This window comes from Anser brachyrhynchus (genome assembly GCF_964034855.1).
Source record: "Anser brachyrhynchus genome assembly, chromosome: 5".
Classification (NCBI taxonomy): domain Eukaryota; kingdom Metazoa; phylum Chordata; class Aves; order Anseriformes; family Anatidae; genus Anser; species Anser brachyrhynchus.
In genome coordinates this window covers 51,447,785-51,470,146 of record NC_137699.1, presented here as the reverse complement: position 1 = coordinate 51,470,146, position 22,362 = coordinate 51,447,785, and the positions used below count along the sequence as shown (strand labels likewise).

The window sequence follows — 22,362 nt, the reverse complement described above, 5'->3', positions numbered from 1 at the left end:
GCCTTTTTTGAAAAGCAATGCTTCAACACTTGATTTAACATTATTTTCTTCCAGTGATTCTTTCCTGTTGAATTGGACGTGTTACAATGGATGTCATGTACCACACAGATTTGAAGGATGAGCTTCCTATGTCTCTGGACTGAGTCATAGGGCTCATCTGCACAGATAAGCAAGGGTAGCCTACAAGCCGTAGTTATTCTGCACTAATTTCCAGGTCAGCTGTGTGTGCCCCACGTTGAAAGGACTCAGCCCATTTGCCATCCTTGGTCCCAGCCCAGTGCTGTGCCCAATCCTACCAGAAGTGCACAAGTTTCTCAACTGAGCAGCCCTTCTGTGGTTTTCTGCAGTGCTTGTGATGACTTCCTACAGTGCTCAAGTAATTGGTCGGTTTGAAGAAGAGCTTTTTAGACTCCTAAGTCATCTATTCTCTGCACAGCTGGTTTCTGAGACAGCTCTTGCCTGCTCAGCATGAATTAACACATGGTAAGGACACAAGCATTGAATGAAGAAGGGGTGGTTGTTGAGTGATAAAGTAAGGGTGGCTCACATCTAACATAAATCAGCTTTGCTGGGGGAGGCATTCATAACCCCTGAGCTTGAACATGAAAAAAAAACAAAAACAAACAAAACATTTTCTTCATAGAAGAGACACTAGATTATGAAGAAATTCAGTGTAATTTTGGTGCAGTGTTCTGTTTACTTATTGTTATGTTTAAAAGTTACTTCAATGGCAAGATTATAATGCAAGTTTTAGAATATGAAAGTATAATGTTGTTTACAACTACACTTCTACATTATACCATACAAAAATGCTCTGACTTGTCATAGTTATTTCATTTTGAAATTGGACAAAATATTGTGAGGTGTTTTTTTTTTGTACACATTTAGAATGGATTTCCTTTTCCAAATCTACCTGAAGGATAGGAAGTCTAGATTGTAATTGGAAGATGGAAAAAATCAGCTTTCATCTTAAGTACCATACAATCAGAAGAGAGGCAACTGGGACGACAACCTGAAGAATGAGCTCTCACACCTTCTTCTACAAAGAAAGCAGGAAGGTAAGGAAAATTCTTACATGGTCATAGTCTGAGTTTGACTCTAAGAGAGTCCAGTCAAGATGTATTTCAGAAGATGGGTCCCATCTGAAACAAAACCAAGCCAGTAAATAGTGAGCAGAAACTACAAGGGAAGTTTGCAAAGACAATAGAAACTAGAAAGGCTAAAGGAAACTTGTGTGGTTATATAGGCCATTAAAAAAGAAACACAAACAAAAGTGTGAGGCTTTCAAAGGAATTAATGGGTACTTTGATTTCCCAGAAAGTGAGAGAAATAAGTACTTTGTAAGTACCTTCTTTGCATTAGCTATTATCACAGAGGACTTTGAGGAATATTTACCCTAACCATTTTCTTTTCAAGTAATAAATGTTGCCAGAGATCAGAAGAGTTTGGGTATTAGCACAGAGTAAGAAATGATAGAGTAGAAAGATTAAAAAAAATAAAATCTGAGGTGCTTGGTAGAAGAGCTGATCTGCCAAGAAAACAGAACAGCTCTGTTTAAAGTTGCTCACTGCATTGGAGGCCCAGGGAATAGGTCACTTTACCTGTGCTTTAAGGAGCCACTTAAGACCAGTAGGCCTTGCATTTGTAGCCAACTAGCATTTATAAGCATAAAATCTTTGTAAGTCAAAATAGAAATTATAGGACAAACTTTTTCATAAAACAAGCATCCTTCTTTCCTTTAACATGCATGGATTATCTGAATATGTAAAGGAAAATTGAGATCCAGATGATCCGATATACTGAAATTACAAAGTGCAGCTTTGTAAACTATAATACAAACTTTGTGGATGATTTGCTTAGCTCAAGATGAAGCTGTAACAAGAAATACAAAGCAAAACTCAAGCTCCCATTTGATTGCAATGTTTCTTTTATCACAGCAGGCACTGAAATGGAAAGCAGGCTGTTTACAGAGGTACTCCATCAGTCCCAGTAAAAGCAGTATATATGCTGCAGTGAAGTCACAAATTTATTCCAAAATTAATTATTCTGTAGCCTTGATAAAACCTTAACATAGCTTTTGACAAAGCAAAATATGGCAGATGAAACTGTATAGTGGGCAGGATGTCTTTGGGCTAAAAGACTGATTCTCCTTCTTAGTCTTTTTTCAAAAGAATTTACATTAGTGTACATTAGCATCCAGGTTGTTTATGTAGATGTATAGTTCCAAAATTCTGAGCAGGTTTTATTGATCTGAACACACATAGCTGAAGCTTTATTTTATTACATGACTGATGTTTTCCTCCTTGACTGCTCAACAGGACATTCTCTTCCATTTCTAAATTATTCTCATTTCTAATCATAGAATTCTAAAATGAACAGATATTTTATGATTCTGATAGAAAATAGAAATAGCAATAGAAAAGTGACTTATAATTAGATGTCACTGTAGTGTAGTAACTGCACTTCCTTGCATTCTGATGGGTAAAGTCTGGAATATGTTATGTGGCTAGATTGATAAAGACTGGGAATAGGAAAAAAAAAAAAAGTCTGATTTCTATGAAATTTTGTCAGACTCACTAGTAGGATTGGCATAGGCAGCTTTGTGATGTTCCGAGTTTGATTCATTCAAAGGTAAGTCAAATTGTTATTCAAAACTGTGCATGAGAGGTTACTTAGCATGTTGTTTTGTCATTTCCTCAGTCAATCTGAGTGTACTTGGCTCACTGGTTCCCGTTTGGTAATCGTAACGGAGGCAGGTGTTAATCTACATGTAGTATTGCATTAGCACAACCAAATGTTTTCCTCTCTTCCTCTTTCCACTGTTTGTCTTTATGGAACTTGCTGAAGAACCTGCGGTGAGGTCTGAGCCCTCTCCCCCCCAACTAAAATCCCCAGAAGTCTTCTGAATGGCTGCCCTAGGACTGGAGTTTGCAGGAGTTTGGGGCCACAATCAGAAAAATGTCCATGCTGCATGTTGTGACAGTATGGTCATGCTAAATGGAGTGAGCTGGGACAGTAATGACTTTCACAAGGGTTCATGGTATGAGGGCTTCTGAGCTGAAGTCTGAGGAAGTTAAGACTCCTCTTTTTTTTTTTCCCTTGTCTTTTCTTTGTGCCAAATATGTAATAGAGATTGTTACCAAAAGCTGACAAATCATGCAGATTTTTAAATTGCAACAAGTTATTAGTGTCAGTATATCACTGGAGGTAACAGTAATTAAACTGATGCATTTACAGATTTTTAAATGCTGTCAACTAAAGAGAATAAAATGAAAAATCGCACATTGCCATCAATTTGAAGAACTTTATCCCAAAACACAATTTCCATCTGATGTTAACAAAACGTGTCATTTTCATCATAGTAAAAGAACAAACCAGTACCAAGTACATACATAGTGAAAGCAGTCAATAACTGTGTAAGAATATAACAGGAGCAGAAAAGAATACATTTCTGTTAACTAAACTTGCTAATTAGAGAAAACGGGTATTTTTTTTAAGAAGTTTTTCTCTTTACAGATAGTTTCACATTTCAAGAACAATTATTACAAGAGCAATTTTTTTTTTCTGTAAACCAACCCATATACTACAAAAACAATACAAAGAAGCCCTGCAAATCTGTTAGTGTACAAAACAGGGTAGCAGAGACAAAGAACAAGAGAATTAAACTGTCCAGAATTATTATGGAAAAATAACAGTGCATTCTAAAGGGCTCCTGTAAACTTGTTTTACATGAGCTGAAGGATGACACTTCCAAATAACTGCAATTTTGCGAGAAGTACAGATGCTTTCAAAATATCACTATTTAGTTTATCATGGGGAAAAACACAAAACACGAACAATTAGGCAATATTTGAGATGAGGTAACAGAAAAGTAAATGTTATAAGCTACCTCACAAAGCTAGCTACTGGATTTATTTACATTAGTTTAAAACTTCATTGAGGCTTTGCACTTTATTCCTTCCCAACTTTACAACTTCATAACTGAAAAGGTCTTTACTGGAGAAAGAACATATATTTCTTCAGTTAGGTGCTCATACAATAGAAAAAATAGTGCAACTGTTCGCTACATTAAATACCCTTCTAGCATATCTATCAAAATACTCAGTCTTGTTTTCTTTACCTTCTCTTTTAAAAAAATAGTGTTCTGCTCTTTTTTTTTTTTATTATTAGGGAAGTGTGGACATCTTTAGATGTGTTTAAAATAAAAAAACAGCAACCTGGAGCTAGTCCTAAAAGATGTTCCACTAAAGCACATGTTATATACAAGTGTTATTAATCCAGTTGTCTCCAGGTGGAGGCAAAGGTCCCTCTGGACAAAGCAACTTGCAGGCTCCGGAACTTTAACCATTCTTGAGAAGGCAGTAACTGAAAAGAGTTTTAGGCCTAAATCTTGTAAATAGTTTAATCTTTTTCACTCATTAATAGGACTGAACTCCACAAGAAATGCAACGTAACCTTAATGACTGCTGTTCAGAAGGCTTGCCAAACAATACCAGAACAAGCATGGACCGATGAGGAGGTTGCTCAACACTTTGCAGTTCTTAAGGTACACCTCATTTTGCTCAAAAAAGATTTGGAAATGCTCAATCTGACTGTAGCAGCTTTACCATGCATCTGAGAACTTTAAGTGTGACTAGATTTGAAATACCCATGGCTCAGCACATTGTGCTTTTTCTTTACTGACTAGAATAGTGGTTCATGGCTGTGATGCTACAGTAAATCACACGGGGTTTTTCTACCTTTTGTGGTGCTTTTCAGTACCCATTTTCAGCCCCCTTCCCTTACCCTAAGTACTTTAATGCTGATTAAGATTTGCTAAGAAATGAAAGCGATTTGGGGCGGGGAAAGCTCAATTACTGATGCAGTAATAATTTAAAAAATAGGAATTTCTAAAAGGTACCTTAGGGTTGTATGGATACTGATGATAGAGTTACAAAGATTAATGGCTACAGCTCACTTCTGCTTGGGGGAAATACATTGCAGTTTGCTAAGGCATATAATGATTAAGATCTACCTACAGAAAGGGACCTTATTTTACTGATCTTTGTCTTGTGTTCCTTTGAAGGTCAACAGAGGTGGTTAAGGAGGGCTGAAGAACATTGTTGACTTCCAATTGCTTTTGTTGGCTTCCAATTGCTTATGTGCTCTCATGCCAGGGAATGAAAAGATGATGGAGAAGAAAGATGGAGAAGACAAGGGAAGAAATAAAATAAAGGCATGGAGACACATGGTGCCGAGAGATTTTAAAGGGATGGATGAGACTTCACATCAGGGTATTTTGGGAAGGTAAGAGGAATGACACAGTCTGAAGGATCAGGTAGTGACATTTAAGACATTCCTGAAAAATTATTTGTCTCTGTTCTCGACTTTTGCTAATTGTGGTTAATAATAATAAGACATTCTGAGATTTACTGGCATAAAGCTGCAGAAAAAAATGAGGTGATTCTACTGTACAGATGATACTTGACTCTTTAACATGCCTTATGTAAGAAACCTGGGTGTTTTTTTGTTTTAGCAGGGAGACTAATCAGCACTTTTCAGCATTAATCTTATGTATTCTATCCACATGGGAAGCTTCCTCAGTATTTTCTACAACTGAAAAATATCTTTGCTAGAAGCCTGCACTGCAAAGATAAGAGTGGGTAGCATAATGATCCAAAGACTTCTGAAAAAGATGGAAACACTGGTTGTGCCTATACAAAAGGGCATTTACCTTGGTACCAACAGACCAAGCTTGCTGATGACACTCAGGTAAACCTGCCTTTGAAGCATTCCGTTGAGATGATTAGACACGACAGGTTTGTATTACCATTTTATTTCCATTACCTGTCTGCCTTGCATTAATTCCTAAAACAGGTTACTGCAACTGTAGATCTAGCCATATTGTCTCAGTGTAAATACTCTGGTACAGGCCAGAATGGGACAAAATTGCTATGCATTTTGTTCTGCAAAGGCACATATTTCCCTGGAGATTTCTGGGCAGAGAACTGGAATCTTTCCTACTACTTTGTGCCTGAACAGCCAAAAAGTAAAATGGGACGTGGTTTTTTTTCCAACCTGCTAGGATTTCCCTACATCCCCATAGACAAGGATAGTGGTGACTTCATTTTCACTGTCTCGAGTCGGAAAGACAAGGTAAAAGGCCAAGAGGGGCTGTATGAGGAAAGACAAAAATCAGATAAAGAACAGTAGGAAATTTTAAGACCTCTGAATATTTTGATTTTTTTTTTTAAGTGTGTTCCCAGATCAGGAGCAAAGGGCTAACTACTTTTTAAACCATTCCTATCTCGATCTTACGATGACTGACCAATATACTGAGTAACAAGATACCTAATAGAATATTGATCTTCAGCTCTTCTTCTGCTAAGGGCATAAATGCACTTGGTCCCCTGAGGATAAGCAAGCTGTAAGACAGGAGGGACACGCTGTACCTGATGGTTAGCTCACTCAGACTGTGCATCCAGAAAGCCAGAGGGGCAGAAGAGGAGTTAATGAAGCGCTAAGCTCTGCTTGTCAGAACCCTGATGTCTGACATTACCATCAGAGACCTGACTGCCCTTTTTCTTTCTGAGCGTTAGCCAGATGAAATCCAGTTATCCAGAGCTCTAAGTGCTTTAAAAGCATAGAAGCATTTTGATCTGTGATTTTGATTTTCAGCCTATTTCTCTTAATAATGGAAATCAGCCTCAAAATGAATAATTTTCCAGATTCTACTCTGTGATTAGCCACAGGAAGCCCAGCAAAATTACCCTGTATAAATGGACAGAGCTACGTGAAATTAATAACTCTCAGCAGCCTGCAGAGAAATGTGAAAAGGATATTAAGAACTGGAATAGTTCGAGAATAACAAAAAGAAAGCTTCTAATAATAGACAAAATGCATAACTCCCTATAGACTAGACTGCTGTTTTAATTTGGGTCCCAGAAAGAAAGGCAAATTTTCCCTTTAGCTCCAAATGGATGTACGGGTTCAGACTAGAATGGCTGGCTGCTTATATTCATTCTTGATTGGGGTCTTGTTATTACAGGCTGCTCAGCAGTTTGGTGGGATGCTGATGACCCTCAAGTCCCATTGCAAAGAAGGAGGTTGGAGAGTGGATTTCATTACTTCTGAGGTAACTATTAGCTCATTTTCCCATTTAAATGGCTAAATATGTTACGTGTAGCTGTTGAGTCCCTCTGTTACTGTTGCATCAGTTTCAAAATCTGTTCTGTTTTGCAAATGCATTGACATGGCAATACATGCTGCTCCCTCACTTTATTTTAGGGGGATATTAATACTGTGGACAAGAACAGGTGCCTTGCCTTGGAGGTAAATATATAGCAGGAGTGGCTCTAGGAGTGGCCTCGCTCACATCTCCCATCTAATGTGCCTTTGCACCTACCTCCAGAACTGTTCAGCCTTCAGTCTCACAGAATCACAGTCATACAGCAGCCTGAGTTGGAAGGGACCCACAAGGATCATCGAGGCCAGCACCAATCTGAGTCTCCTTGCTGTGGTGGCTGCACAGCTGCTGTGTCGAGCTGCTGGCTGCTTAGAGCAAAAAAACAAAATTCTTAAGTGACAGTTTGATTATCTGACATGTTGTCGTAGATCCCTAGGGGTCATGGCAAGAAAAGACTTGTCAGGGCATCCAGTCTGTTCCTCTGCATCCCATGGATCACTAATAACTGCAGAGCAAAGGCAGTATGGCTTGTGCTTTCAGGATGATGTTTACAACATAGCTAGGGGTCTAACACTGCAGGTAGGAAGTGTTTTTCTTTTGCCCACTACAGAACAAACTCTGATCGGGATCTTGTAACTGTTATATCTGTGCTGGATGCACGTACTTAAAGCATAGATCTACAAGTGGAATCCTGCTCTAATGCTGATGCACGAAATGCTCAGCAAAGCACAGAAGCCTCTTCAGCTTTTATGGAACAGCTCGGGCGAATGCATTTGGACTTACCCATCACTCCTCAGTGAGTGACAGCACTTCTCCAGCTGCTTTGCTCCAAGGAAAGGAGTAGCTACAGTCCTCTAAGTCAAGCTATGTTGACAGTTCAGGATATAACATACACTCACATAATGAAGCAGTAATAACACATTTCACAGGACCACACCTATGAAACATCTATCATTTCTTCTCCCCTCCCCTGTGGTCTCTCTGAACTTAATGATGGATGAGTCTCCTTTTTTTCAGTGCTTGAATTTTAGCCTTCCTTAGCCTCCTAGGAGATGTAAGAGGCTGTAGTAGACCAAGTCAGAATGCAATATCCAGAAAGATACAGTGTTTATCCTGACCAACGGAGATCATAATTTGAGCCAGCTCTGCTCACTTTAATGTAGGAATCTTTTATCACCTGACAATATATTTCAGCAGCAGAAAACTAACTGGACAGTTCATTTCTTTACCTACAAGATAGGAAATGCTTGCACTTGCTGCCTGCACCCTGTTTTCCATGTCACCCCGTCAAGCCAATTACTTTAATTAAGGTTCTGTCTGGCTGCTTTTGACAACTCATCCTCTAATGATGATGATCTGGATGAGGGAGGCAGAACTCATTGTCTTCCAACACTCCTGCAATTACTATCAGTTTCACATGAAAGTAGGACACTTTCTTTGGGAAAAGCAACACAAAAGCATCACTCAGGTTCATTAGCAGAATGGTGGTTCTTTGCTCTTCCCTCTGTAACGCGCTTCTTCAAGGGTGAAGAATTTAGTCTAGTGCTTTGAGAAAGAAATGTAAACATTGCTAATTGCACTTAGATCAATATTCTAGGAAATTTAAACAAAGCACTCCACCGGCAAAGTTATTTAGCAGCAGAATAATCCCATTGGGCAAGTACCATAGTGTCAAACTGGTTTTTAATCATGGTGAAAAAAAATTTGCGCTTCGTGCACAAATAATGCTTGCAGGATCTGGCATGACTAATTAGAGAGCCTATTGAAACGTTGAAGAAAAAAACATAAGAAAAGTCCACTGATACAATTACAAAGGCAATAGAATATCAGAAAAATGTATTTTAAGTAATATTTGCATGTTTGCATACCAGATCGTGTCCTGCATGATTCCATTTTTGAGACCTTTCTGCAGCCTTCCAGCCTCACTTAACAGTTTACTTTCTGCTCAGAGAGGGTAAAGAGGCATAGAAGAACAGGAGAAGTACAAAACCTATTCAGCTCCTTTGTGGCTGATTATTATTATTATTATTATTTCTGTCTGCCTATGAAGGGGCAAACAGCTATTTTAGGACTGTGAATAGCATTACTTCTGTATCATTCTTAAGACTATAGCTATTTTATTAGACAGATTTTGCTTTCTGTGCATCTGAGTTTCCAAAAGTGTGCTTCTCAAACTTTTTTTTTTTCCCCCCAGAACAGATTTCTTCTATTCTCAAACATCTTCACAAAAACCTACCTCCAACCAGTGAAATACCTAAACACAGAAGCTCCATTCCTCAGGTGAGTTGTTGTTGTTTTTCTCATCCCCAGAATAACTTAGTCCCTTTTCTCCCTCCTGCTATCTGTTTGTTTGCATCTTTCCAGCTTTAAAAGCAAGTTCTTGAAGACATGAAAAAATATACACAGTGACTATTGAGCGATTCTAGATACTGGTTTGGGGCATGCTGCTTTGATTCATGTAAATGCTCACCAGCCCTGCAGGAAAATGGGTCTAAAGAGAAAAGAAGGAAAATCCAAACCTCCCTTTATATTTGCCAGCTCTTAGCCCAGCCTCAAGCTCAGTGGCAGGCAAGTGTCAAAAATAGTCTCTGTGCCTTCAGACGAGGCTTTCTGGAATTAGCATACTAGTTGTATGAGGCAGAAAACTGATACAGCACATGCAGACTTAGAGGAAGAATTGGTCTACTACTATCTCAAAGTTCAGGTATTTTACGTATTTTGTTTTGTTCTAGAGGGAAGACAAAGATTTCCAACAGAGATGATTTCCCCCCCCTCAGGATTTTTTAATCTCTGTAACATAGAGGGCTACAGCATGTTTTGAAAAGATACAGCTCTTAAAAGGAACTGCTGATAGGAAGAAAGCAGTGGAAATACTGTTCCCCAACAGAACAAATCCAAATGATAATTGGAGTCCTTACTTAATGTAGGCTACATAAGAGCCACTTCCAGGAGCCTCACCAGAAGCCAGAGACTTACTAAGACTGAAACACAAGTATTTGTATATCTGCCACATTTTACCTTTTTGTGCTCTTTCTAGCCCAGCACATATCAACACTTGCATTCACTCCCTTGTGAGCACAGAAGTCTCATCTTTCTTCCAAATCTATTTTTCTCAGAAACATCGCTTACTATTTGGCTTCACAATGTACCTTTGCTATGACTATATGCTTATGAAAGTATAACTTCTGTGGAAAACCTGGATTACAAGGAAATATGCTGGAAAGCATGATATCTGTCCTTTGTTTCCTGGAAGGAAAACTACTGTTGTCATTGTAGTCCAGTATCCCATCCCTACACAGAAACGGGTTTCACCCTTCTTCCTCTGAGAAGCAGAGGGGCTGCAGACCAGTCACACCTTACAATAGCTGTGCCTCCTCCTGCAAACAGCAGGCGTGCTGAGCATCAATTCCTAGATTGTCACATCTAGTAACTGATAATTGAAGGCAAGTGTTAATAGCTTACATCTGCCTGTCAGAGCGTTAGACACATTTTGAACACAGCATAGTGTATGCAAGTGCTCAAGACACACCTGCGATGACCTTGTACTGCATCAGAACTGAGCCAACGCCTACCATTTACTCCATCCAGAAAACTAAGATGGTCAGCAAATATAACACAGAACAATTTCATACAACATTATACCACAGTAAAAAATGCACAGAAAAAGCTGACAAAACCCAGAAAAGCTGCTAGAAAAATCTAAGCAGTAGAAAATAAGCACTTTCTGTATAAATCTCAGTTTCTTTTGGATCCACTATACCCACACTGGTCTCTCTTTCATTTCCAGACGAAACTTATATTTGCTCAGTTCTTGATTAAAGCTTTCACCTCCATACAATTTGCAATTGCATCCAAACTTCTGCCATCAAGATTCATGATGATTAACTTGCATTTCATTTCCATGATTGTGGTAGCACTTAACCAACAAAGTCCCTACCTATACGTATTTATATAGATATACATGTATATATACACACGTACATACATACACATGACAAATAGTGTTGCAGTTATCCTCTCCTCCAGTGTTCAGAGTGACAGACATCCTAGAAGGTGAAGGCATACACCACTCCCACAACCACAATATTTCCAATTGTTGCTATGATTGCAATCCATAACAATATGGCATCGTTTGAAGACCGCGATGTCTCTTCGGGTGGATTCTGCATGGAAGAAGCTGCATGGACATTGGCTGAGGAGTTAAACAAGGAGTACTCTGTACTAAAGTCCTCATTTGGTGAGTCCATAAAGGCTCCTCCCATAACAGGAAGCTGTGAAGAAGGATATGGCAAAATTAGATTGAAAGCCAATACTTGTATTTGTTTGCTCTCAAAGTTATTACAAAAAAGAGTAAGCACCAGCCAACCTGCAAAACTACTGAGATTTCATGTACGTGGTGCTAAGCTGTCAGGCATATCACATACACTTTACAGGATTTTTTTTTTCTGTTTCTGTTAGAGTCAATATTATTGCAGGACAACTATGTATAGTGCACGTAATATATGTAAGAGCTAACACGCAGACTCCAAGTCAACCTACACAATTATATGAAATTAAAAATAACAGGTATAACTATCCACAATGTACTCACATACCAAAGCATAATTTTACAGCGCCATGATTGTTTTGTGACTATGAGCAATGGACTCATATTGCTCAAAGGCCTTGAGCAAGCACAGTGAGGATGTGATACAAGGAATTTATTCCCTATTTGTGTTTGGCTCAGAAGTGAACCCTTGATTTATAAACACACAAATATACGAATTGCAAAAGTTGGTGCAGTTAGATAGATGAAGTGTACTTAGTGCTCTAAATTCGCTGCAAAACATACCTGCAGTGTGTGATTTATAATTGTATACATTCTAATAATTCTATAGATCTCAAGGATTTATGAATCTATGCAATGGAAAACTTCAAATTAGATTATGAAAGGCTGCATAGCAATGAAGTGACAGATTTCCAACACTTCTCCCATCCCAGATGTCTACTGGGGAAGAATAAATTTACTTTGGTGTTCTTAGTGGATTTGTCAACGATACCAGGAAAAGTTCACAGTTCTTCACTTGCAGATGTTTTTTGGCATCATTTTTCTTCACCATTCCCACTAGGTCTCTCTCTCCTCTACAGCTGAAACCAGAGGGTTTTCTTGCTCAGTAACAACAAGATAAAAATACTTGCTAGTGCAGTACTAGTAGCAGTACTATTACAGCTAGCAGCAGCACAGTACTGTTGAAGTCACCACAGCCTACGAATAATGGAGGAACCAACCTAGCCTTCCTTCAGCCACATCACAGAAGGCTGCTATACCATGCTAAATTACCATGCCCAATACCCACCAGGTTAGAAAAATCAGTGTTTTTCAACACTGTGTCCTTCAGCTCTTGGATTACATTTTGATGCTGCCTTTGATACCAAACTACACCCCTCCTGGCTGTCTGCAGGTGTGCTATGGAGGCTGCTAAGCAGGAGAGGATTCAGGGATAAACCACCTCTCTTCTCCCACTGTGGTGGCTGTAATCTACAAATTAGAGCAAAGAATTTTCTAAGCTCAACAGTAAAGTAGCTTTTTTTGTTTGATATTCAAATCATTTTACAGCAATACAAGGCAGTCTCTCTTTCAAAGCTGAGTGCTGAACAGCTTTGTACTAGAAAATATCACGTCACATTCAAAATGAAACAGAATGATTAAAGACTACAACAGTTAGGTCATACTGCCCAATCCACATCAAATAAAATTATCTTTGAGAGCACAAATGACTACGCAAAAACAGTTTACAAGAAGCCAGACAGGAAATTGCAAAAGTCAAGTGTGAAATATTCCCCCTGCACCAAAGATTTTTGCTTCCAGTTTCAACACTGTGTTTTAAAGAGAACAAAAACTTCTATTTCGCAATGAGCCCAGCCTGATGTTTTGAATTCAATTCCTCCAGCCTCTTTTATGTCTTGAGACTTGATAGGGAAAATACTTAGTTTAATCAGGATTCCTTTTTATGTAGACCTTGCCATAAAAGGCAATTCTGACACCAAACACTTATGACGAGTGTATACATGCAGAAGTGCTGACATTTAACAACTATGGAGACACAAGTTAAAGATCTACATAGAAAACAATGGGCATAATTTACCACAGTGGCAACAAAATGCTCAATCTGAGATGCTTGCCTCTTTAGCAAGCCATTTTAAGGGCATCAGTCTTTAGGCTGACCAATTCTGCAATGTCTTACAACTAGAGTAACCATCCTGGTGACTGTTTGTGAAAGACATACAGGTGTATGTGTACGTGCACATGCCCACGATGTTGGAAGGATCATGAGAACTATCACTCATCAGAACAATCTGATTTTTGGGCCACACATTCTCTACCCTCTGTGAGTTATTGGAGCTGAAAAGCTTCCACACTGCTAGTCCACATGGTGCTGTCAGAGGGGCAGGGAGCACTCGTGTTGCAGTGCAGCTACACACCATGCTGCAAGTGACGTCAAATCTGAGTCTCCTCGTACCATGTAAGGCTCAAACAAGCTGTTTTCACCATCTGAGAGGAACACATGCTGAAACAGCTCATCTGAATCTTCAAAAGGCTTGTGGTGACCTGACATAAAACACTGACGTTCAGCACCTGGCACAGACTCTTTCTGTAGAACTGACTTCCCATTTTTCTGTTTGTAGGTCAGTAGCACTTACCCACAGATCTGGAAATAAACCTTATTGCTGATTTTCTGTTTGAAGAAATTGTTTCTTTCTAAATGCACGCTCTCTCTTTTTCATTGCTAAAATGACCTCATGTAAGAACCCAGGAATGGCTATAAAGTGCCTGACAGAAAGCCCATCTCCCTTGTAAGCTCCAACACTGGCCATAAATGCTCAGGAAAGAGTAAGAGCACAACAGGAAAAGAATATCTGACACTACCCCTTAATATCTCAGAGCCTCCTGCTGTTCTGAGCTGAGGCAGTTCATAAGCCAGACGATAACGCTCTGGATTTAATAACTCTCAAATAATTTTGCTGCTATGAACTTGTCAGCTTCCACCCGAGTTCACCTAAAGCTGCGCATCGTTCTCAATCTGGCCTCTTACTGCCACTTAACAGTAAGGGTTGCCCAGTGATTAGCATCACATAAATCAGCCGTGAGAGATATACCCAGCTCTCCACTGGAGAGGGAAGCACAGGGAAAAACATCAAATGGCAATTTATCCTTATGGTATATTAACCTTATGAGATGAATCTCATCCTTAGTCTTGATGCCTTTGTTCTCCCCAAAGGTACCGTATCTTCCCTCTGCAGTATTATTTGAGGTATTGCATTGAAGATTGTGAGACATCCCCTCCCACCACTAATGGGAGTTGTGAAATGCCTGATAAGGCTAAGGATAGAAAGCCTGCAATGTTTTCTGTGCTTGTTCTACTTGTCTGTCCATGCCTTCATGAAGCAATATATGCTGATTTACATCAGCTATGATTTTCACCCCTGTCACTGACATTACAAAGTAACATGCAGCCTCTTATTCTCAGAGGGTTATTAAAGTTTGGGCAAAGCTGTGCAGCACCTGTGCCACCCTCCCTAAAATCACTGAGCAAGGAGACCAGAGAAAAGGCTTAACTGGGAAACATGGCAGTGTGGGACAAGGCAGAAGCAGATGGTGAGGGAGAATGCTGTAGCTTGGCTCTGAAATTAAACTCTTTCCTGAGCGACTATGTCAACAATGCTAAGTAGCGTTCATACTACTTCTCTTGCTAAATGACTTCTGGGAGTGGTGGGGAAAGGATTCGAATCATTAAATAACAACAGGCAGAAAAACCAAACAGCAAAATGCCAAGTGGTAATGAGAACACCCACTGCTCTGAATGTCTCCTGCTGGCATCCAAGAGGATGCTCTAGGGTCAGGAGGAGTGGAACAAGGCTCTTGAATAGTTAAGTGACACATTTGCCAGTTAGCAGAAAAATCCTATTTTATAGCCAAAAGGATTCATATGAAGGAAAAAAAAAAAAAAAGTCAAGTCCCAGTCACCAATACTCCAAAAGGGATAGCTTTCTTAAGTAGTAACACTTAAAATCCATCATTTAGCAATAATACTGCTCTGCTTCTTTGAGAATCATGGGACATAATTTTGGAGTTAGCTAGAAAAATGCAACATTCTGTTCCTGCGATGTAAGGGGGAAACCAGACTCAGCGTAGAGATTTGAAAGCAAGTTAAATCTTCCAGTAGTTATTTTCTAGAAAAGGAAACCTCAGCAGCAGCTTTAACAGACACGCTGGACCTTGACCCTGGCTACAAACCTCTCTGAGAATGGGATAGTGTGTGAAATGTGCCTAGATGTTAGTTTGTAAACTCCCTGTTATTACTTTGGACTATCTAAATTTTCAGAGTTTCTTTCAGGTTAAATTTTAGATAGCATATTTTTACATGATGGCATATTCTGAACACATAAAATGAAAAGTACAACCTTCTGGCCTGGCAATGTGTGATCACTGGAGTGTATATTTGTGTCTGAAAACCTCTTAGCTGCAATCACAAGTCAATCTGACTAATGCAGTTTTTGCTGAAGATGGCAGCAATACACAGGTTCACCAAAGAATCATATTTTAATTCTTAAGCTCTTTTTAAACAAATGTTTTGCACTAAAAGGATACCTCATGTGAACAATATTCTCCCCGCAATAAGTCTCTTGCCTTTCACAGATTCATGCATATATGTATTCTCCTCATCTAAGACATGTACTATTAAGCAAATAAAGAAGTCCTTGGTATTATTTATTTACTGGTAACATCTGGAAAACCAATTTCTTCTACCCATCATTTGCCAGAACATGACTCTACTACTTGCAACACAAGGACTGGGTACACAGGGACACTCAAGACAGTTATATGATGTTCTCTGCAAGGGGATTAGTTAAAATGCATTAAACCCCACACAGCTAAAATTAAAGGGCACCTAAGGCGATCTTATTTAACACAATTAAATAGGTCTAATTCTGAAGGGGGAGGATCCATGCAATTGCTTTATGCTGATAACTTCAAATTTGCACTTTAATTAATTCAGATCTCTGCTTCACCCTGAAATCACAGTGTGAGGTTGGCAAGCCTAGGAAAAACTGCTGTTTATTTTCAAAATATGTTTGTCAAAATGTTCACCCTACCAGTAGCAATGGAAAATTTTCACTCTAATTTGGAAGCATCAGGATTTCACCTTTTATTTTTAATCCTACTATTCTATTCCAGTCAATCTCTGATTTTCTTCCAATTCACCATATTCCTAGGACCTGCGTATTTCCCTCCACTGCTTTCCTGACTTCTGCTAGGCTAGATATGTCTTCATCCTCTTAGATGAGATCACTGTTCAAGGTTGTTCCTTATCAGCAGTATCTCAGATGCCAGAGGTGCAAGTTTCAGCCTCACTGTTGACCAACAGAGAGTCTCAAGTTGACCAACAGTTGTCTAGTGATTCAGAAAGGTACATCCCAACATGACCAGAGCTGCAGCAGGCATTTCAATTCTGAGTTTGCTCTTGGCTGTAGAAACAGCTTTGCCTTACCTAAGGTAATTGAACCAAGCTCAGCTAAATCTTTGTCTCTAAGCACAGCCACACCTCAAGTACCTTATAAGTGAACATGCCTTGTGCAGACTGGAGCACCTATCTGTGCAAACATATTCTGCTGAACCAGCTGCAAGAAACAATGCAAATAACAAGCATGGAAGTATTTTTACCCTGATTTTTTTTCACTCTCATATTTCTGCATAAGTAGCATCCAAGATATGTTAGTAATAAACAAGTTGCAATTCCATTCCCACAAGTTACACCTGCCTAATGCCTCCTTGAAATAGCTTTTATTATTTCAAAGGACACTATGATCGTTAAACTATTATCAGTGTCAACCGACTGTTGGATCTCAACTTCCAGGTTTGGAAGACTGGAAACAAACAAACAAAAAAGCCTATTACTGCTGACAAATGATAAGTTTCAAATGGAAAAAGAGGAGGAGTTTCTCACTCTATGTTTGTTTCCAAGAGTTCCTCCTCTTCTTCCAGCCAATGCCAACAATGTTGCATCAAAGAAAAGAGCAAGCTTTGCTCAGGGTTGAACAGAAATCCAAACAACCTTATGAAGAAGCTTCAGGATTTAAATTATATGTGACCTAGATTTGAATCTGTATACTCTAAATTGGAGGTGGCGATGAATACCACAAAAACATGTAGAGAAGTCAAGTATGACGTGCTTTAAACTATCTGGATGTGTCAGGAACAGCCATTCACGCAGCAGTACTTGCTGACCTTCCACATTACTGTAATATAATAGAGGATAATATTGTAATACAGTAATACAATACATTCTACTGGGGACACTATGCTAGAGAAACAGAAGATGCCTGGGTCCTATTTGCATACAATTATAACATTCATGCATCCAGGTGCACATGCACGTAGAAGAAAAAATGCGAACAGAGGGAACCAGAGGGGCAAGTATTTATCAATACAGAAAAACTCAGTAGGAGGCTTTAAAGTGTTATCATGAGTAGAAGCTATTCAAATTTGTTCACAATTTTCAAGACTGGCAGAACGGATGACCTTTTTGCACCTTACGTAGTCACATTAGGGACCTCTGAGAGAACAGGAATTCCTTTAGAGATAAGAGCAAGAGCTGTGTCAGTTTAATACTAAACACAGTTTTGGAAGGACTTCAAACACCAAGCTTCAGAGTTTAATTCTTCTCTAATCATACAGGATGAGAAAGAGGTGCTGAATATCCCACCTATTGGAGGTTTCCTTGCACCTCCTTCTGATATTTCTGGCAGTGGTCACTTCAAAGCCAAGCTACTGGATTTAACTAAACTTGTATGGTCTCCTGCTCTGATCCAGGCTGCCAATTACTGTTTGGTGAAAAGAAAGGAACACTGCCCATGGCAGAGTGTCTTATGGGATAGCTTTACTATAAAGACACAAGGAGATATTGCTGGCTGGAAGCAAGCACACAGCTACGCAGTAACAGTGGAAGTTTCAGTTGTTTTTAAAACAAGAGATGAAGTGGCTGTCTGTATGCTGGAGGGTAAGGAGGAAAAGAAGTGTAACACAAGCTGGTTGTAATGACACTCCATATCTGCAAGAGGAAAAGACATTCCCATCACAAATAGAAAAGCCAAATGATGAGGTGTAAGCAGAAAACCACAGAGCTAAAGAGTGGGAATATAATAAAAACTAAATGACGTCTAATCCCATTTCTCAATATGAAAAAGGGTTGCACAAAACTTTCCTCCACTGTGATCTTTGCAGTCATGCTCACCTGTGACCAATTTCTTATTCTGGGCAAGATATCTTAGCAGCAGAGAAAGGGGCTGACCACCATATTTTATTTTATATTTTAATTTTCCTTCTTCTCCCTCTCCCTTATCCTAACAAGACGCTTAGGCTAATCCCTGGAAAAGAGCATACGCATAGTGATGGGGGAGAATGGGAATTAGTAGTCACTCACAGCAACAACATAATTTCAGAACTAAAAACTAGTTTCAGATGAAAAATCATTACACTTGAGGCATGGACAAAAAAGCAGCGAGTTTGTAAATGAATGTGTAATTCAATAATCAGAATGTTTCTCACAAAAAATTAAATGAATTTTAAGGGGCAGATGTTTGGGGGGGGGGTGAGACCTAGAAGGATATGATATTTTGGACATCCTCTTATTCCTCTGGAGAAAAAATAATTGCATACAGATTCATCTGTGTTGCATATGCTGACCATGTTCAAACCAAAATCCAGTAGGAATAAAATTCTTGCATGCTAGATCCAATCCTTGCTACACAGCCCATGAAAAATTAATTGGCTGAGGTTTAGCTATACCACACCAACAGGCATAATATAGCTTAGCTCTGTTTCATCAGAGAAATTATTTACTGCTCCATGCAGACTCAAAAGCTTTCAAATTATACATCTGATGTGTTTTACACAGTGATGGTTGCTCTACAAAGACAGGCTGGGATACATTTACCTGTTGAGGGAAGTAATCACTACCACTGCAGCTCTGCTGTACCTAATGATAGGATATAAATGCCTCATTTTCAGCACCTTGGAGACAGCCACCTGGAATCTATCCTCAAATATGATAACATAAGAGGCCAGTGCCCTCATCATAATGCATACGCACTGGGAAAAAAATAATTCTGTGATGACTTCCAGAGATAATTCACCCATGCAAAATACTTCCAGGCATCCAAGAGAAAGCCTTAAAAGGGAAATTAAAACAGTTTAATAGTCTCAACTTATAACGATTACTATCCTTAGGTTTATGTAAGCTATCTGAGTCCTTCACAAAACAGGGGAGAGATTTTCATTCAATATTTTTTTTCCAATTTCTTTTTTTCCCTTTCATTTTCATGTTGCATCACTTTTTGAAAAACAAAATGGGGGGAGGGCTGAGGTATGCTGAGGTATATTTCTCATGTCTCAAGGCTATTTTCATAAATACTTTTGCTTGCCTACTTGGTACCTAGCTTAAGATACACAAAAAGCCTGAGAGTCAAAAAAAAATGATGTCTCCCAGTTGAGATGGATAAAAAAGAAAAAAAAAAAAGAGAGAGAAAAAACTGTCAGAATTAGTCCTTTTCATGTCTGGAGACCTTATAAGCAGCAGAAGGCCTGAAGGTCAAGTAAAGCATACAAACCAGCTTCTAGGAAGAAAGGAGGACTGCCAAAGATTATTTCTATATACACTTCACTTGATAGAATACCAACGTCTGGCAGGCTGCCATACTTCTTGATCCCGTCAGGCATACCAGGCTCAACTCAACATATGGCTTGAACAACCTATAGAATGCACATACCCTGCAACTTATTCTGTAATGCTTCAGGAGTGGCTTATACCTGAAAATGAAAGCATGCTAATGTGCTTGAAAATTAATCCTGTTATCTTGCATTTTTGTGTCATGAGTGAACTAACCATACGATACACAAGAGAATTAAAGTTGGAATGTAAAAGATGTTGACAATTTCCTAACTTCTGGTATTTCAGGAAGAACTCACAGTGATAAGAGATCAGTCTTCCAAAGGTAACTATTTGTTCCTATGGTGGTTTTATTCAGCTGGGCAGCTGATCTCCACAACAAGGGCTCTCTCACTCGCTCTCCTTAAAGGGAAAGGGGAAGAAAATATGATGAAAAAGGCTCAAGGGTTGAGATAAGGACAGGGGAGATCACTCAACAATTATCATCACGGGCAAAAGAGACTCAGCATAGGGAGATTAATAAAATTTATTGCCTATTACCAGCAAGCTAGAGCAGCGAGTAACAAACAAACAAAAAGAGACTAAAACCACCTTCTTCCCGTCCATCCTCTTTCACCTCCTCCCCACAAGCAGCGTAGGGGAACTGGGGGCTGCGGTCAGTCCCTAAAGCTTTCTTTCTGCTGCTCCTTCACAGTCACTCTCTGCCCCTGCTCCACGTGGGGTCCCTCCCACGGGATGCCGTCCTTCCTGAACTGAGCCTGCGGGGGCTGCCCACAGGCAGCAGCTCTTCAAGAACTGCTCCCACATGGCTCCGTACCACGGGGTCCATCCATCCCCCAGGAACAAACTGCTCCAGCACGGGTCCCCCACAGGCAGCAGCTCCCCCCAGACCCCCTGCTCCTGTGTGGGCTCCTCTCCACAGGCTGCAGCTCCTGCGGGGGCTCTCCATGGGCCGCAGCCTCCTCCAGGCCACATCCACCTGCTCCACCAGGGGCTCCTCCACGGGCTGCAGCGTGGAGATCTGCTCCGTGTGGGACCCGTGGGCTGCAGGGGGACAGCCTGCTCCACCAGGGGCCTCTCCACAGGCTGCGTGGGAGCTTCTGCTCCATGTCTGGAGCACCTCCTGCCCTCCTTCTGCTCTGACCTTGGGGTCTGCAGGGCTGGTTCTCACTCCTCACTCTCCTAGCTGCTGTTGCACAGCAGTTTTTTTTTTTTTTCCCCTTTCTTAAATCTTCTCTCTCAAAGGTGCAAACAACGTCACTTATTGGCTTGGCTCTGGGCAGGGGCAGGTCCCTTTTGCGGCCAGCTGAAACTGGCCCTTATCTAACATGGGGCAGTTTCTGGACTCTTCTCACAGAGGCCACCCTTGGAGCCCCCCGCTACCAAAACCTTGCCACGTAAACCCAATACAGTTGCATATCACGAAGAGGCTAAAAGCTTAATCACTTGCAAGTCCTGAGTGCTTAAGAACCAGGCAAGTGCCACCAGGCAACCATTTCAACCGTCTTCTGGGATTTACTGTTCCCACAGCAGAGCCCAAGGAAAAGTTCTAATGTGTTTTTCATCCACTTTGGTGCATAGTCAACAGGCTTTGTTTAAACACACTTTACAAAAGACTTAAAATAAGATTCAATCACTTTGCTTTCAAGTAGAAGAGGAGCACCCATATGGGACATTTACTGTCTCTTTTGAGGGGCAGAAGCCTTCATCAAAGTGTGAGAACAGCCTTCCTCAGAGCCAAATATTCCATATGTTTTCACAAACGCGGATTCTCACAACCTAGGTTTTACTCATGTACTAAGACTATCAAGGGATGATGATAGCAGTTGATGACATCTTTATCATGATCATCTTCATCATGCCAAACAAAACAGAACAGCCAAGCCATCTGTGTTATGTTTAAAACTGTTCAAACAGTTCAAAGTATACTACAGAAAAATATAATAAATTATACATTGATTCCTTTCCTCTAGATAAGTGTAAGTCTGTATATGTGTATGCAAAAGTGGCACTCCTTGGTGACTGTTTATATACATATGCACAAGATGGGCACGAATCAATGTATAATTTATCATACTTCTATTTGCAATTCAATATTTGTGCTTTGAACTGTTGCAGTTTGTGGGGCTGCATGGGATAATTAAGAGACATGAATATGTAACAGCTTTCCTTGGGAATTAATTTTTCCTACCCAAAAATGACTTCTATAAACTTGCTCATTTATTTCTGTGTTATGGAACAGTGAGCAGGGAACAGAGAAAAGAAAGTTTACATTTTATTGCACTTTGGAATTTATTGGACTTGCATTTTTTCCCCTCTTTTATTTTTATTTTTTTATTTTTTTATTTATTTATTTTTTTTTTTCTTTTTCAGTGGAGTCTGAACTATGGAATCACTACTAGCTGGGAGAAGTGGAAAAGTTCTGGGAGGTGGAGTGGTTTGGTGGCCTCCCAAGCCTTATAGGAGATACAAGTTTGCACTCCCCTGACA

General features: G+C 39.8%; 1 protein-coding gene across 1 annotated transcript in view; it reads right to left on the bottom strand.

Moving 5' to 3' along the window:
• Positions 1–1,078: 1,078 nt before the first annotated feature.
• LOC308196597 (uncharacterized protein C14orf132 homolog) overlaps positions 1,079–22,362 on the bottom strand; it is a gene marked incomplete at its 5' end in the record, with an annotated part of 45,668 nt that continues 24,384 nt past the window's right edge. The window contains one exon of the mRNA XM_080595735.1: positions 1,079–11,436. Coding sequence (XP_080451861.1) covers positions 11,212–11,436 — 225 coding nt within the window. The remainder of the gene's footprint in view (positions 11,437–22,362) is intronic.